At 37.6% G+C, this 17,272-nt stretch overlaps 1 protein-coding gene across 1 annotated transcript; it reads left to right on the top strand.

The window, feature by feature from the left end:
- The first annotated feature begins 406 nt into the window (after positions 1-406).
- On the top strand, positions 407-17,205 carry EXO1 (exonuclease 1). The gene is made up of 14 exons (XM_052701762.1): positions 407-550; positions 736-903; positions 2,360-2,479; positions 3,388-3,511; positions 4,181-4,318; positions 4,536-4,748; positions 5,260-5,447; positions 6,224-6,320; positions 8,044-8,260; positions 8,870-9,122; positions 10,372-10,822; positions 11,313-11,417; positions 13,183-13,376; positions 15,343-17,205. Exons 2-14 carry the CDS (start codon positions 743-745, stop codon positions 15,482-15,484), a joined length of 2,403 nt encoding a protein of 800 aa, XP_052557722.1. The 5' UTR covers positions 407-550; positions 736-742; the 3' UTR covers positions 15,485-17,205.
- The last annotated feature ends 67 nt before the right edge of the window (positions 17,206-17,272 follow it).

The raw sequence follows: 17,272 nt of genomic DNA on the forward strand, positions 1-17,272 counted from the left end.
CACCGAACCGAAAAGAAGCGCCGAATGCCGCAGTGGCACAGCCCTTACGAGGCGCTGACCGCCGTTCTCCCAGCCAGCAGCGCGGCGGTTCCGCACCGCTCCCGGCGGGAACCACAGCAACGCGCGGCACTCCCAGCGCGAGGCAACAAAGCCCCCCCCACAGCCACGCCCGGGGCCAGGCGCGGGGATTCGAAGGCGGCAGAGGAGCTCAGTGCCGCCCAATCAAAATGGCGCTGCACCGAGACCCGCCCTCCTGTAGGGCAGAGCGACCTGCCGCACCGCTGCCATTTGCCCGCGCGGAGCACGCTGGGATTTGTAGTCCGTTCCGGGGGCGGGGCCACGGCGCAGAGCGCGCGCTGCTTGAAAGCCCCGAGGCGGAGGTCGCGCGCTACGGCTGAGCGCGGCTTGCGGCAGTGGAGCGGGGCAGCGCTTGGCCTCTCTTCTCCCCAGCTCCCCTCAGCGAAGTAGCGGCGCGCGGGGTTGTGGCCGTTGGGGACCGTTGTCCCGCTCTCTTCTTGCCCCCTCCCAGGCAGCGGTGGTGTGGGCCGAGGTAGGGGCGGCGGCGGCGGCGGCGGGGTGGCCGCCTCGGCCTTGTCGTCCTTAATCGGGTGCTCGAAAACTCCCCGTCGACTTGAAGGGCTGGGTGGAGGATTGCGGGCGGGCTCGATGGCAGCCCTTTCCGAACGCCGGGCTGAGCTGAGGGTGCGTTAATGCCGCGCGTTTTTCCTCCCGCAGCCGCGCTATGGGCATTCAAGGGCTGCTGCAGTTCATCAAGGAGGCCGCGGAGCCCGGCCACGTGAAGAAGTACCGCGGGCAGGCGGTGGCGGTGGACGCGTACTGCTGGCTGCACAAAGGCTCCTATGGCTGCGCAGAGAAGCTGGCCAGGGGAGAGCCGACGGACCAGTAAGTCACGGGAACATCTCTTTCCGGGCCCTTCCACGGGCTGAGGTCTCGTTGGTCTGGGTGTTCTTGAGTTAAAAGTGAAGTTGAAGCAGTTTCAGCTCGGTTCTGACAGACACATGCCTCCCTCTTTGAGCAATTTCTTGCACTGATTTTTTCACTTATTTTTTTTCGCTTGGCTTGTTACATTTTTAGTAACAGTAGCTCTTTGCCTGCAACGTGGATTCTTCCCTCAGTAGCCTCGTTTCTAAGAAAGGACACAAAAACCGTGGCTGTGCTGCAAGTCCTGCTTTGCAGCGTAGGTCAGGTTGGCACAGATTCTTGTCCTTTGTCCTATCCTTAAAAAGTCGAGTTGAGCTCTTGTTTTAGATTGTCATCTGAAATGTTTTTCCTCCTTTCTCTTTAGAAATAAAAATACTAGCCAGTCTGGGCTAAGCTTCATTCATGGGATTTTGATTGTTTGGCTGGAGACAAAAGAGCACTGATTACAAATTGATTCAAAACTTTAATTCCTGCTTCTGATGGGGAGAACTGCAGAGTTTCATTCAGCTCTGCTGCTTGTCTTTGAAAATAGTGGAAATCCTTTGGAATTCTGAGAAATTATGTGTTTTTAAATGAATTAAAAAGAAAGCGGGGAAACATGACCCATCAGTGGGAGCTTTAGAGTAATTGAACTTCTGAACTATATCTATTTTATGAGGGGGGGAAAAAAATCTATCTTTGTGGACGTATGGTCATTAATCTTAGGCTCTTCAATAATAGTGTAGAGATCCCCTCCTCGCTTTAAAACGCGTCTGAATAATTTTACAGAATATTGAATAACTTGCTGTTAAATGTTAGTTGCGTGCCGCTGATGAAATGAGCCTGTTGTACAGGTCCACAGAACTAACAGGTGAGGAAATGAGAGGTCTGAGGAAGTACGCAAGGTCTGGAATACCTGCAAATATTTTTACTGAAGGTTGGTCTGTGCAAGCAGTGGAGGATTGCCTCCTGGTCTGTGCTCTACTTCTAGTGCAGTTTGGGTAACTGTCCTATCTCTGAATGTTTTCAGTAGCATGCCTGTATGCTTAGGGTGGGAGGATATATTTACGTGTCTGTCTGTTAGCACATACTCATCAGCTGAGAATTGGATAGTTCCGTGGCTAGAGGCTTTATACACCGTTGCTCTATAAAAATGCACTCAATGAAACTTTTTAAAGGCTCCAGGGAAAGATAATGTAGAGCATTTGCAATCTATTGTAGCAGAGTCAGCTGAATGCTGCTTGAATTTTTAGTGCATTTTGTGCAAAAATAGAGCTTGGTAGGCTCAGACCTAAGCTGGGAGGTGAAGCATTTATTTATTAAAAAAGGGCATTCATGTGTTCTTAATCTTTCTGTGATACAGGAAAGATGTAAGGCCTGTTAAGATCCCTGATCAATGAAAAGCTTTTGTTTTTTTCCCCTCTTGTTGCTGACACAGTTATGTAGCTTTCTGCATGAAACTTGTTGATATGCTCCTCTCATTCGGAATTAAACCGATTTTGGTATTTGATGGATGCACCCTACCTTCTAAAAAGGAAGTAGAGAAGGCCCGAAGAGAGTAAGTATTGATTTGCCAACACAGCAGTATGTTTAACACCACAGTCCATTTTCAGATTTGGAAAAATTTCAAACTTGTTAGGCAGTGATCTTTGGTCATCTTTTCCTGTAACTTAGTTTAATTTCACTGAATTTACATTTAAAATTGTACAAACATCTTCTTAGAGATTTCATTCCAAAAATAGAAATGTGCTTAATAAATGAAAGTACTTTTAGAGAGGAAGGAAGTAAACTATTGAGCACTATATCCTGTAATGTGTTAAGGCCTTTCAGTTCACTCCAGCTGATTGATCTCTGTGGACAAAAATATTCTTACATAATATAACTTCATTTAAAATTAATGCCACCTTCCTTATCATTCTCTTCAAATAAACAGCTAGAATTACTTCAGCTTTGGATTCGAGTCCTATCTAACTGTACATCTTGCTGAAGCTCTGAGAATTTCTTATTAAATGTTGCTGTTTATCAGTTATCATGGAGCATATATTTTCTTGAGTATGGTGCAAACCATTTTTAATATTTGAAATGAAGTAAATAATGCCTTCTCTTCTGTAAATCAGTGAGCATCAGATGCTCCAGAAATCCATTACACTTATTTTACTGCATCCTGATTATGAATTCAACTCTTCTCTTTCACTGCTGGTTTCAGTTGGAGTTGTTGCTTTTTTCTCACTGTGTATTTCACTATGCCAATCTGGTTGTCTTTTGTTGATGTGGTGGCTTGCAGTTATTCTGATATTTGGAATTTTACACGGTAGAATGGATTTGGGGCACATTTAACTGCAACACAGCTTGCCTGCTTTTCTCTATCTCCTGGTCCTTTGTAATACTTGTTCTTTTAAGTGGGGGGGGGAGAGAGGGGAGGGAGGAAAAAACCAACAGTATGGTCAATGGATATTTTTCTTTCAGGAAGCGACAAGCCAATCTTCTGAAAGGAAAGCAGTTGTTTCGGGAAGGGAAATTTTCAGAAGCAAGGGACTGTTTTGCTCGCAGTGTAAATGTTACGCATGCTATGGCTCACGAAGTCATTAAAGTAAGTTGTCAGAGCTGCTGAGATGAACAGTATCAAATGAAAAAATCAATGCAGTAAGTCTGTAAGCATGCTTTACTCTGCTTTGGTACAACTACAGTGCTACCTTGTCTACGTAGGAAAGAAAAATATTCCCTGTACTTCCTCTTCTTAATCTACATCATACACTGGATCATGTTAGACATGGGTAACTTCACTTCAGATTTATTGTGCCCTATTGTTTAAATAATAGTGATTTGTCAGCTTAAATACAGCACTTTTAAAATCCATGAACTGACTTAAGTAGCATCTTGAATTTTCAAAATTACTTAGATACCTACCTCAGCAAGTTCCTGGAATAAATTCTTGCTTCTTAAAAACCTTTCCAGGTTCCCTTGCATTCTTCCACTGCTATCATAGGAAAAATTGCTTTGTTTTCTTTGAAGAGAGTGTACTGTGCAGGAGTGTGAAGCATGCAGCTGTGATCAGTGTGTACACTGATACATGCCTGCACAGGAGAGGCTGTTTTGTCAACCATCCTTAAAATTCCTTGAAACTTGGGTTTTAAATGTGAAAGATAGGACTTCAAGATTGGAGAGGGTGGGGGAAAAAAAAAAAAAGGAGCAGATGGGGGATATAGGTAAATAAAGAAAATGGTTACTAAATACTTGTGTGTTTCCTGTTTGTGTACAGGCTGCACGAGCCCGAGGAGTTGATTGTATTGTTGCTCCCTATGAAGCTGATGCTCAGTTGGCTTACCTTAATAAGACTGGCGTGGTTCAGGCCATCATTACAGAAGATTCTGATCTTTTAGCTTTTGGATGTAAAAAGGTATAGAAGAAAATGCTAATAGCCCTTACTTCTCAGTGATATCTTAAAAGCAGAGTTGAAAGTTGCTAAATGTGTTTGACTTAGTTTGTTACAATAATTTGTGGAAATTGAAAGCACTCGCCTCTATTATTTCTGCTAAGTGCAATAAACTAGCATATGTACAAATAGAACAAGGAGCCTGTATTGGTGAATATTATTTTTTCCACTGCATTTCCAGGTGTTTTTGAAAATTGACAAATTTGGAAATGGATTGGAGATAGATCAAGCTCGGCTAGGAAACTGCAAGCACCTCGGAAATATATTCACTGAAGAGAAGTTCCGTTATATGTGTATTCTGTCTGGTTGTGACTACCTCTCATCAATCCATGGAATTGGGTTAGCTAAAGCATGCAAGTTACTAAAATTAGCTAACAATCCAGATATTATAAAGGTAATATTGATTGTAGCTTTGTGTTGGCTATTTGGGAGCTTATGTCTCTGTATATAAAGCACTGAATTGAAAATGTGAGTGCTTCTTAGCTTTCTCTGTTCTGAGAAGAATGGTCTAAAGTATTTTGACCTGTCCTATAGATATTTATTGGTTGGACAAAAAGACTTCATGAAGTGTTGGCTTGTGCTATAAACTGCTAGAATTGAGAAAACAATGCACAAGGCTATTTTTCTTGCTTTATCTCTCCTGTTTAAGCTGATCTTTGTAACAGAATGTGTTCTACATTTAATGACAAACAAAAATAACTTATAATTGTGAAATGTAAATACTTTTTATTACTTGAGTTTTTTGAAAAAACTGTTTCTTCTCTTCACATTATATTTCTATTACTTGCTGAAATAGAAATTCTGATTACTCCAAGCCCTTCAGTCCTTAATTAATACTTCTGAAGGCAAACATGGAGTTCTGTTATTTGTTCAAAAGCAACAGTTAATTTTTTCTTTTTGAACAGGTTATTAAGAAAATGGGGCACTACTTGAAGATGAATATAACTGTATCAGAAGAATACATACAGGGTTTCACACGAGCCAATAATACATTCCTTTATCAGTTGGTTTTTGATCCCATCAAGAGAAAATTAGTTCCTCTGAATGATTATGCTGATGATATTGATCCAGAAACGCTAATTTATGCAGGACGGTATCCTTTTGGTATTGAAACTGAGAAAATTCAATGTGAACAGTTGTGGTGTCTTGCATTGTTTTTCACTGCACTTCTACTATTGGTTAAATCCTTCTTTCTTTGCAGCATTATAAATTATGGAGGCACAGGAAAGTTTGGGGTTTTTTTTTTTTTTTTTTTTTAGCACAGTGGATAACTGAGTAATAAAAAATGACCTATCATTTTATGTAGCTGCTATTTCCTTTTATAGATAATAACTCCTAAGTACAGGTTATTCTTCAACTGTTTGAGTTGTTTCATGGCTTAGTTTGTGCCTGTGTTCTGTGTTGTAATCTCTATTGCTTTAATTCTTGCTATGAATTTATAATCTAAACATTCCCAGTTTTAACAGATATGTCTCACTACAAAATAAGTGTAATTTTGATACTTGTCATAAATTTCAGCATGGAAAATGAAGAGAACAAAGAGAGGACTGTTTAAGTAGTTGCTAGCTTTGTATGTTCTTCAAGCTAGCTACTATCTGTCATTTCCAGATGCCAGAAAGGAGAAAGATGATGATGGAGAAAGATGATGATTTTCGAGTGACTTGTATTTAATGATTGAATGATTACCTTTAGGCTTGCTTAGTTTGCCAAGCACTGCAGATACATTGACTTGTCACATCATATTGAACCATAACTATTAGTATCTATATATGGTTAATCACAAATTCAGAAATAGCTGTTCTAACTTCATTGCTACAGTTCATTTATTGCACTATTAAGATATATTTTCCTTTAATATGATGGCTACAGACACTTTGGAGATAGCACTGGTTTTCAAATTGCCCTTGGGAACATTGATATTGATACGATGGAACAAATTGATAACTATAACCCTGATACTGCACAGGTAACACCTTTGTTCTAAAGCTACATACTGAGATAATAACACAGGTTTGAAGGCTGATGGAAGAGTACAGCTGATTGTTATTCCTAACTGACTTGTCAGTGAAAGCTATTCTGCTAGTACAGAAACTGTATGTTCTTGGAATTGTGTGAAGGAGTATGATACAAAGAGCAATCCAGTGTAAAACTCTTTTATTAATATTCCACTCAGAGTCAGAATTTAATTCTTTGAAGTATAAGTGACATCTAGTCTACAAACTTCTGCAGCACACAAAAGTAGTTACTGAAAACAAACCAGTAGTTACTGTTGTGGCTTTACAACTCATCTAGTTATTAAAGAGACCACCAGGTAATGCCAGATGCTGATGCATTCAGGCAGTTCTATAAATTCTAATCCAGGAAAAGGATCTTACATAAAAGTTAACTGTGTTTATGGCACTTGAGAACTGAAATTTCTGTTTTTAACAGTCAAAACCAGTAAAGCCCTTTAGAGGATCTCATCTAAAAGATGCTGGAAAATGTAAATACAGAAGCATGGTTTTTAGAGCCATTGTTTTCTGACTGACTGTAGTTCTGATAATACATGCCTTCCAACTCCTCTGGCTGTAGTCCTTTCTAGTTGTTGGTCTTCTGCATTGCTGTGCTTGTTTTGACAGTGGCACAATGGTCTGTGGTCACCTTCCTATCCTGGTGTTTCGTAACTCTTCACTTTACTTCAAATCCTTTGCATTTTCCAAAAAAGTAAGCAGGAAAACACTGTGACCTAGATGGCCCTTGAACACATTAAACACCAACTAAAATAGTGAAAAGAAAGAAGTGATTTGGCTACACTTGGAATTATCCTGACTGTTTTCTTCCATCATGTGCTACTTGCTTCTGATCTAAAATTATAAAATAACTTACATAGGTAAATAGTTGTGCAACCAAGAGTGTGCATTTGCAGAGTTAAATCTTCTGTGTTACTGAGGGCTTGGTGTGCTTTCAGTTTCATGAGGTTTTTTTCCTTAATTTTTAATGGGCTTGTTAGTAAACATAAGTATGGGTAGACATAGGAACAAATTATTTCCTGGTGAATAGGAAGTTGTTAATGGAGATCCTTAAGATACATGTGAGGCATGAGGGGTTTTCTTTCCTTTCCTGACATGGCTGCATTCATTTAAGTCACAGCAGAGGCTTGAGCTAAGTTATGCTGGCTAAATGTTGGTATCAGGGTATCCAGAGAAGATGGCCCTGAATTAGGTGACCTGTAGCATACAAACCCTTAGTTCTCACTCTCTGTACAAGTAGAACCTCACTTCTTAGAGCATGACTGTCTTTTTTTGACTGTTTTACTTCTACCCTTCTTCGGTAAGTCCTTAATCCTATTTACTGAAGTAACTAATTAAGATTTTTTTGGGAACTGACTTGGGGAGTATATTTTTTCTAAGTAAATTCAACTATGAGGAAAACATTTTCCAAAATCATTCTACTGAATATAGGTAATAATTAAGCCTTTAATTTTGAGAAGAGCAGTTAGCCACTTATGCCATATTGGAATGAAGAAGTCATGGCAGCACAGATGAAAAAGAATTTGTCAGGGAAGCATAAGAAATGTGGGAACAAAATGGAAGCGTTTCTGTGGAATGGACATGTCAACAATGGGTGTGTGTCAAAATGCTCTTATGCTAAATGAGGAAATCTTAGAAGGCAAATTATGAGCCTGTTTCTCATTTCTAATTTTTCTATAGCCTACACAGCAAAGAAGCCATGGCTGGAATGACAAACGTGCTAATCATGTAAATAGTATTTGGAACAAAGACTACAAGCTTGGCCCTAGTACAGATGATGTTCCTCATACAACTCACTTACCAGAGAAATCAACAACGAAAGGCATTGAGAAGATAATCAGTATCAAAGGGTTAAATCTTCCAGGCAAAGAGCTCTTTGCAAAAAGACAAAGGAGTGGTATGTTTCTAAGTAACAACAGAAGATTGTATTAAAGATTTTACCATATTATAAAATACTGTCCATTTCAATTTTGAGATTCAGTTCTTAAAAATGGAGAAAAGTGTGCTAGATATTTTGTGGTTTAACTTCTATCTTATTGTTGCATGTGAAGAAATGGAAATAGTCTATCAGAGAGCTGAGGTCTGGCCACTGTGCTTCACCTGATATGTTTTTCTCTGTATTTCTTCTTTTGCATCCTTATTTCTGTTCACGCTACCAGGATTTCATTTTCACCTTTGTTTCTCTTGACAGTCTTCCTACTCTTTAATTTATCAAAATTTTTAATTAGTTTACTAGACACATACCTTCTAGCTTTTAGTGAACTTTGATTTCATGGTGTTGAAACCATAATACGTGCTCCTCTTAGTCTCAACTGTTAAGTCCTCCTTTCATCTACCTTTCTAAAGTTTCTTTAAGCTTATGTAATGCAAAGTAACAGTAAAAGCAAGTTCTGAACCATAATGTCAAGAACACTTTTTAAGGCAGTAGGGATAAATAATGTTCATTTCTCTCATAACTGGTTAGTTCTAGAACAAGCTTATTCAGTGATTCTTAAACTGTCTTTAGATTTAGAAGAACTCTCAGATGGAGATCTGTTGAATCAATATTCATTTTCGAAAGCGAAAAAATTCAAGGAGAGTGGTGAAGATGGTCAATCACAGAAGAGCATTTCTGCAATAGAAAACATTGATTCTTCAGGGAATTCTGTCATTAAAGAAAGCTCTAACTCTCTGCCCAGAGTTAGAAATAAATTTGCTTCCTTTCTGCAAAGGAAAAACAAACAGACAGATGCTGTGATTGTTCCAGGAACAAGAAGCAGGTACGCTTGCGTCACGTGTTCCAATGAATAGCAAGATAGCATTTGGTATCATGGCTACTGAAATAATGTGTATGCTGAGAGGATACTTTAGGGTTTTTTTATGCGACTGTATCAATGCACTTGTAGTTGTAGCTGAGATGGGCAACTTCTTGTGCTAAACATGCAATATGGGATGCATAGATAGGTAAATGCCTGGTACTTTTTTTAACTGCAGAAATGAAGGCTGTGACACAACCCAATATAGTCTAGTCTCTACATATCAATTATCAAGGTGTTGGCCATGCTTCATTTTCATATGACAACTCATCAAAAAAAAAAAAATGTAAGCGAGAAAAAAAGAATAAAGCTGCCTTAGCCAAATAAATAAGCAAAACTTGGTATACTGACTTATCTTTACTGAGGTTTTTGCTTATATGTTTCAATAAAGGAGTACCAGCCAGTATAACCAGGTACAGCACTTCTTACCCAATTCCCTTCGGATCATGTTTCTTATTTCTCCAATGACAGTTTAAGAAAAAAGACTTTGAGTTTCTCAGATTTTTAGTTTGTTGCATTTGACCACAGCTATTTGAACTGCTTTTTACAAATAAGTGTCACAGATCTGTCTCATTTTTTTTGTTGTTGTTGTTTTTTTTACCTTGAATAATTTGAAGATTTGTGTGTGAGAGAGGTATAATTTTATAAAACAATCTGAATATTGATATTTTTTTTAACTCATACCTTCTCTAAGTTAGAGGTTCAGTTTAATTAAAAAGAGTTGTTAGTGATGGCAGGCTTTTCTCCAAATGAAAGCTCAGCTTGTATCAAGTAGAAGGGAGGAAATTTGACTAGTACCCATCCTTAAGAGCTGCTCCTATAACACAAAAAGAGCTGGATAGATTTTAGATTTCTCAATAAGAGCTTAATTATCATTTAAATATCAATTAATATTTATCATAATATTTTTCTTTAATTTTGTATAATTTCTAGTTCCTTTCAGAAGGAGGGCCTATCATTATTCTTAGTCGATGAATGACATTTTTACAGGTGCTTGTTTTTTCCATTGAAACAGTCAAATTATTTTGTGTTGTCTTTTAAATGCCTTCATGAGGGACTGGAGAAGTAAAACCATGGTGATTTGCCCATGGTCAAAACAATCTGTCTTTCAAATGCATTTCAAAAATCAAATTGATGGATAAGGTTTTGGAGATGAAATACTTGCAGTTACTTTTCTGTTGCTTTCAACTTCATTTTTCTTTTAATTTTTTAGATTTTTCTGCAATGATGCAGATATGTTTGGTTTTAAAGAAAAGGATGAGAGTGATAGAATTCAAGATGTTGAGGAGGATTGCAAGCAACAGGAGGTAGAACATGTAGCTGAAGATGAATCTCCATTTTTAGAAACTGAAAAAACAAAGACTGTCTCATCAGTTTCTGGAGAAAGACCAAGAAGTTGCTTCCAGTGGCTTAGCATCCTTGGAAATCATTCAGGAAATCCTGGTCCATCTCATACTGTATTCTCACAGCAGTTTCACCAACAAAGAAACAGCTGTATGGCATCTCAGGAAGATAACAGTAATGGGGTACAAGCAGAGACTGAAGCCATGTGTGGTGAATCAGATGAAGAATCCTCTCCCTTAATAGAACCACAGCGTTTCTCCCAGTCTCAAAAGTCTTTTGAGCCACCAGAATGCAGGTTGGAGTCTTCAAAAGTACTACAGGTATCTAACAATAATTCTTACACAAAAGTAAGAAAACTAGATATTTCAACCTTTTCTTATGTTTTCTATCTCAAAGATAGAAATTAAGTTGTGAGGTTCTCCTTTGATTTATACCCTGTGGATTATGGAACTTCTACTCGCAAAACTTTTTGGTGTTTGTTGCTGTTGTGTAGTATGAATTGACTTAGTAGTTTAAATCAAGTCTATACTTCCCTCACCCCCCCCCCAGTCTTTTCACTGCTGTTACTGCAATGAGTTTCAACACTACAGTTGTAGGCTACCTTTTGTTCTCTGCTTTAAGTCCATGAAGAAGTCCTCTGAGAGAACCTGTGTCTCAAGCTGGCGCTCTCCTTGAAAATATACTAAGGATTTCATGTAGTTTCTAAAAATTGCTGAAAATTTACTTTATAAAGTATAGGTAATTGGATATAAAAACTTTATACACAGTGTAGAAAGGTGTTTTGAAAGCAAAATTATTTTTTCTTTGAAGGAATCTGACTCCAATTTAAGACTGTTTGATAACCAATGTACTCAGAGGCCTCCAGTATTTTCTGCTGTTCAAACTGACAGAAAGAATATGGTAGCAAAGATCAAGGTAAGGATTCCTTTAATTTTACTACTAGTTCTACTGAACTCTGAAAATGAGTTTTCACAGCCTAATAGTTTGTTCTAAGTCTTTCCATGCAACAATGTGCCTCCTAGCAAGAGAAAATTGCTTTCTTACTCATCTTTATCAGAGCCGAGGTGAAAGATGTGCAGGCTCCCTGTGACTAGCGTGGTTGCAACTTGCTTAGTAAGAAGCCAGCTAACTCAAAAAACCCACTTTATTTTCCTCTGGAATGCTAAAAATGTAAGTTTTACAATGCAAATTGCAGTCATTTTAGGCAGTCACAAGATACATCTCATTTCATTGCTTGTGTGGATGAGTCCACTAGTTCAGCAGCTTCCTGCCCTTCTAAAAGAAAAAGTTTTTTAACTTAGAAACCTGAAAAAGTTTTAACTAAGCATGTTTCTTTACTTGTTTTAGTTGTAGGCGTTATTTGACATTAGACTGCTCAAGAATAGCCAGCTTCCCTTCACAGCCCACATTCTGGTTACTTTTCCTGTTGAGTGCCAGTAACTTGTCTTCTATGTGGTATCTTACATGTCTAAGAATGAACTTGCATTCCCTGTCTTCATGGCACTTTTAAGAGCTGTACCTGTCTACACAGCTTCTGGAACCGTAACATCTGGTGGTACTTTAATTCCTTAGGCGTTGCCATTAAAACTGGCTAAAAGATTCAAAAGTCAAGGGAAGATGCTTTTGTTCTCTCATGTACACCCCTACTTGTTTCTTTCCCATCCACCATGAGAAGAAATATCAGAAGCTTCTTTGCAAAGCACAAGTACTGTGTGTGTTATATGATAGTGACATCTTGTGGTCATCCTCATAGTTTCTATGTTAAGATTTAAATTCCAGCTTCATTCTGGAAGACCTGTTTATGAAAACTAGTGCTTGCTCATTAGAATAACACTTTGCCTGCTTCTCTTCAACAAAACTAAGCCACGAACTGAACTCATCTTGAGATTGGAGTTATGTGACTATTTCTAATAATGTTTAGTATGGTTTGCTTAAAGAATAAGTTCTTGCATTAAAGATATTTGGAGAGTTAATGTATTAACTATTGGGGAATTCTTGGTGTGTGGGGGTGTGGAGGTGTAGTATGAACGTCATTTGAGCATATCTTCAGGATGTTGTGCTGCCCAAAGAGCACCAATTTCTGCTGGACGTTCATAATGTTACTCGAAAGCAAGCTGCTAAGAGATTTTGTCCTCCTTATTTCCTTAGCTGTGCATTTGCTCTGCTACCTTTATGAGCTGGCAACAGAAAAAATCTGAGACAAGAAAACTGATCTGAAAAAAAAGTACAATCCTTGGGTTAATTGCACTGATATCTTTTCTCTTCTTGTATTTTATGACAAATTGAATTGTAGGTATCCTAGAGAGTGATACCAGATCGTAACTTCTCTGAAATGAGAAAGTTGACCTGGAAAGTTTTTCTTGTGTTCCCATTTGAATAGATGAGAAAACAAGAATTCAATAAACTTTTACAACTGCATTCCAAAGAAGCATAGTTTTACAGCTATTTAAGATGCAAAGATATACAGAAGCTGGTTCATCAGTTCTCACAGTTGCATTAGCTCCACGTGAGATGAAGATTTTGGGGTTAGAGAAGCTGTCTAAATATGCTCTTGGGGAAATCATATTGCATTAACTTTACACAATGTAAAGCACTTTTTAATTAAACACTTAATAACAGATTATGCTGCTTGTAGGTTTTTATTTTAATCATTAATACTCCGGTATTGAAAATGCTACAGGTTCCTGGTTTACGCAAATCCAGTTCTGTGGGGTCGCATATTGTGACAAAACTGAAGCCATTGATACCAGCTAAAGTAAGTGGATTAAGTAAGAAACTGTCTCCTGTGCAAAAGAGGAATCACTGCGATGCTGAAAATAAGTTGGGACTACAAACCACCATTGGTGAACTCTGGAGAAACTTCCAGTTTAAAAGGTGAGATGCTTTAACCCTTTACTTAAAGCCTTTGTAAAGCTTTGAAAAAACCTTCAGGAAATAAGTGCTGAATTGTTGGGAGGAAACAAGGAGAACATCTTCAGATATATATTTCTACACACAGTTCTTCATTTCCTAGGCAGATTTACTTTTTTGTTGTTTAGTGTAGCCACGAGTTATAATTTGAAGTAAATATACTTTCTACTTCTGATTACGCTTTTCATACTAACCAGAAAGAACTCTCAGCTAAAATCAATTTATTTTAAGTGGTGCACTTATTATAATGTAATTTATATGAAAGTTATTGCCACTTTACATCAAATACTAAAAGTCATTTCTTAGCTCAGATACAAAAGCAGCCTAGAAGTTGCCAAACTTGATTGAAAGCACACTGGTTTTATTTAACTTTGATTGCCTCTCATACTTCAAAGTGGCTGTTTGTTACATCTGTTTTCTTTTCAAAATGGTGGTGAAATGATGAAGGATTGCTAAAGAAAGTCTCTATTTGTGAGATACTTTACTGCTTTGGACACTAGAAAATGCTATTTTCCCTTGTGTGGATGATTTATTTTCCTATAATAACAGAAATGGTAATATTAAATGTAGGTATTTTGTCTTAACGCTGTTTCCATTTGGGATTGAGTTAAAACTCCTGATGGCAAAACTGTCCTAGTTTCAACTACCTCTTTCAACTTCAAGTATTATTTTTTTTTTTTTTTAAGTGAATTTCTTCATTCTCATTAACATGAAGCAGATTGTGAAGGGACTTCACCTGCACTGAGAAGATGAATACTTTAACTTTGGGGAAAAAAAAAATCTGATAAGTTCTGTAGATACAAACACAGAAAACATTAGTACTTCAGAGTTTTGTGTTGACCTGAACTGATATTTAAATTATTTCACTCTTATTGTGCAGATGTCTTATTTGTAAGAAAAAGAAACTGAAATGCAATTAGTATGAAAAAGAGACTGAGCCTGTGCGTTAAGACTGAATAACTAGTCAGTAAGTTTGGGCCTGATGTAGGTTATAGTAAGTTGACAGCTGTTTTCTGTTCAAAAGCGTATTACTTCTGGTACTAACATTTTTAGAAATCGTATTTATTATCCTTTTGATGCTGATTAGGAGCTAGTTTCAAAGGGGTATTTGACAATGTTTATGTATGTATTGCTTGGATTCCAATTGGGAATGTCTGACCAGGATTGTTAGAAAATGACGTGTTTTCATTTATTGGAATGCAGACATAATAAGATAGTGAGCCTAATAGCACTGACACTGTGCTCCTTTACTGTGCCGGTGGTTTTAAGACTTAAGCCCCAACATTCACACACTTATCCACGTTTTTTCTGGTCTGTAACTTCTGGGGGTATACCAGAAATATATATTTTGAATGTATTACCTAATTTTATGGAATTAAAATAGCTGTTTCTTAGTTTAAGGGATGTTGTTTGTAAATTGTTTCTCAAAAAAGTTTTCCCTCCTAAGAGGGGCTGGCTTGGATCTGAGTGCTCTGCTCACTGTTTTTTCAGATTTAAGTGATCTACTGAAATTGACTACAGGCAATTACATTGTCTGAGGGCAAACAGATCACACAGGGCTCTAATCTGTTCTGGCCTTAACGTTCACAAAATATATATAATACTACAGTTGTCCAGAAGACCTGGAAGTTAAGGAAGCGCAAACAGCCCTGTGTAGAATGTGGTACGTACTATGCTTCAGATGTAAAAATAATAGCTCTCATTCCATTTACAGGATAACTGAAATGGTTGAAATAGCTTTCAGTCAAACTGTTAGCCACAGTGAAATTGGACATAAAACTTACATCACTTTTGTTTTGGACTTGCTGGTGGATGAAAAGGTAGCTGGATGAAAGGTCTAGTTTTCAATTAAGCCATATGTTCTCACAGTGTGTAGCTATAAACACATAATGTCATAACTCTGGGTTTTGTTTTGTCTGTCTTTCTGCAGAGACTATGAAAAGCTCCCTTCTTGTAAAAAGTCAGACCCGCTGTCTCCAATCAAAGATAATGTTCAGCTCACTCCAGAAACAGAAGAAGAAATCTTCAATCACCTTGAACGTGCTCAAGTTCAGAGAGCTATATTCCAATGAACTGTATGCTGTGCAATAGAATGCATTTTTATCACTGTCAAAATTTCTTTGGGACCTCATCAGTATAGAAAAGATACTTTGAAAATTAGCTGTACGTTTTAGTCTGATTACTGATTTCTCATCTTGTTTTATAAAAAGCGAGTTGAAAGGTACAGTTTTATACTGACTGAAATAAAACCTTCAGATCTCCATTTTCTTGTTGAAAATTTAATACTGTTTTGTCCAAACCACTTTCAGCTGATCCTGAGTATTTTTTGTAGGTCATATAGACACGATGGAACTTCGTAAAACAGCTATGGCTTTACTTTTGCAGAAAACAGCTGGATATGTTTATGTCTTAGTTTTTAAGACCATTTAAAAATTTTCTTGCTGCTTCTTCCCTGTTGAGCCTAGTTGGTCTCTAGGGCAGGAATAAAACTGCTCTTGAGTATTCAGTCATCACTATACTCTGATGCTGATTCTTTCACTATACGGTAAGATCTTTTCTCTCAATGGTTAGCTTTCTGTACTTAATGTATGATGCAGCCACATTACTGGTAGGAATAATTTGGGAATTGCAGAAAGGAATATTGTAAGTACAGGGATGAATGTTTACATCCACAGGCATAGAACTATTGGCTAGCATGAATTACTGTGTTGCTGTGTGTTAATAATGACAGAATGAAATTTTGAAGGGAAAACATAAACTAATTGGTTGTTCTCATCACTTATTTATCAGTGCGAGAAAAGTAAGGTTGCTTTGTACAGCTGCCCAGTGCCTTTCACTGAGAGCCATGGATTCCTGCATTAGTGGAACATCAAAGAGGCACTACCACTGTCAAGGGCAGGTACTTTTAATAGGAGTGTAGGACCTCTGACACAAAAGCAACGTGTGTGAATGGAACGGAGGTTTTAATTCTGTTAACTGCAGACACAGTCTTATCTTATTTTGTGGCTTAACTATTGAAAATACCATCACTTGTTCTTCTCTAGCTTCTTCAAACAGAGAATCAGTGGAAATAAAGGAGGCATTACACATCCACGTTTTGGCACAAGTATGTACTTAGTTTTATTTTTTTTCTTTTGTACCCTTCTCTGGAAAATATAAAAATATAATACCTTAGGAGACACAGGATGTGTAACAACTTGCTGGAGTGTTATTTCAATGGTAGGTACGGTGGGAATCATTTATGCAAGAGTACTTTTCTGTGTTTTATATTCTTAAAGTAGGCTTCTTAAGATTGTTTGTGTTTAACTTCTATTTTAACTTGTTTGACTTAACTCTGTTTAACTTCTTAGGTTTTGACATGTTATAGGGGAGCTTTCTTCAGAAAGGAGTACTGTAATATAGAGGTTTCTATTTAACACACATGACAAAACAACATGTAAAGGTTTTAGTTAAGTGTGGAATTTTTTGGCTATTTTTTTTTTCTTTTATGAAAGATGCACAATAACATATTTGTATGCATATATCTCATATCTGCAAAACTCTTCCCAACTTCAGACTGTCTATACACAAGGGAAAATTTCATAGCAATAAATAAATTCATTTTCAGAATTGCAGAAATTGTTAGGTGACATCGGAACAAGAGAAGTGAGATAAAATGTATCCTAATGAAAAGATGAAGAAAAGCTTGGAGGGAGGGAGGGAGAGTTTGGTTTAAAAAGCAGGTGTTAAAAAGATTGAGGATATGTGGATTAGAAAGAAAAAAAAAAAAGGTATAAGTGAGAGCAGATAGCACCCCAGAGGTGTGTTTGTGCTGGTGGAATTTTATTAGTTTGCTTTAATTTGACTTTTTTTAACATATT

This window comes from Tympanuchus pallidicinctus, unplaced genomic scaffold (genome assembly GCF_026119805.1).
Source record: "Tympanuchus pallidicinctus isolate F22 unplaced genomic scaffold, pur_lepc_1.0 scaffold1, whole genome shotgun sequence".
NCBI lineage: Eukaryota > Metazoa > Chordata > Aves > Galliformes > Phasianidae > Tympanuchus > Tympanuchus pallidicinctus.

Bases quoted from the DNA above. Each gene is read 5' to 3' on its own strand.
- EXO1 (XM_052701762.1), top strand. From the start codon at position 743: ATGGGCATTCAAGGGCTGCTGCAGTTCATCAAGGAGGCCGCGGAGCCC. The intron at 904-2,359 runs GTAAGTCACGGG...TTGCTGACACAG, and splicing joins AGGGGAGAGCCGACGGACCA to TTATGTAGCTTTCTGCATGA. The intron at 13,377-15,342 runs GTGAGATGCTTT...GTCTTTCTGCAG, and splicing joins AGAAACTTCCAGTTTAAAAG to AGACTATGAAAAGCTCCCTT.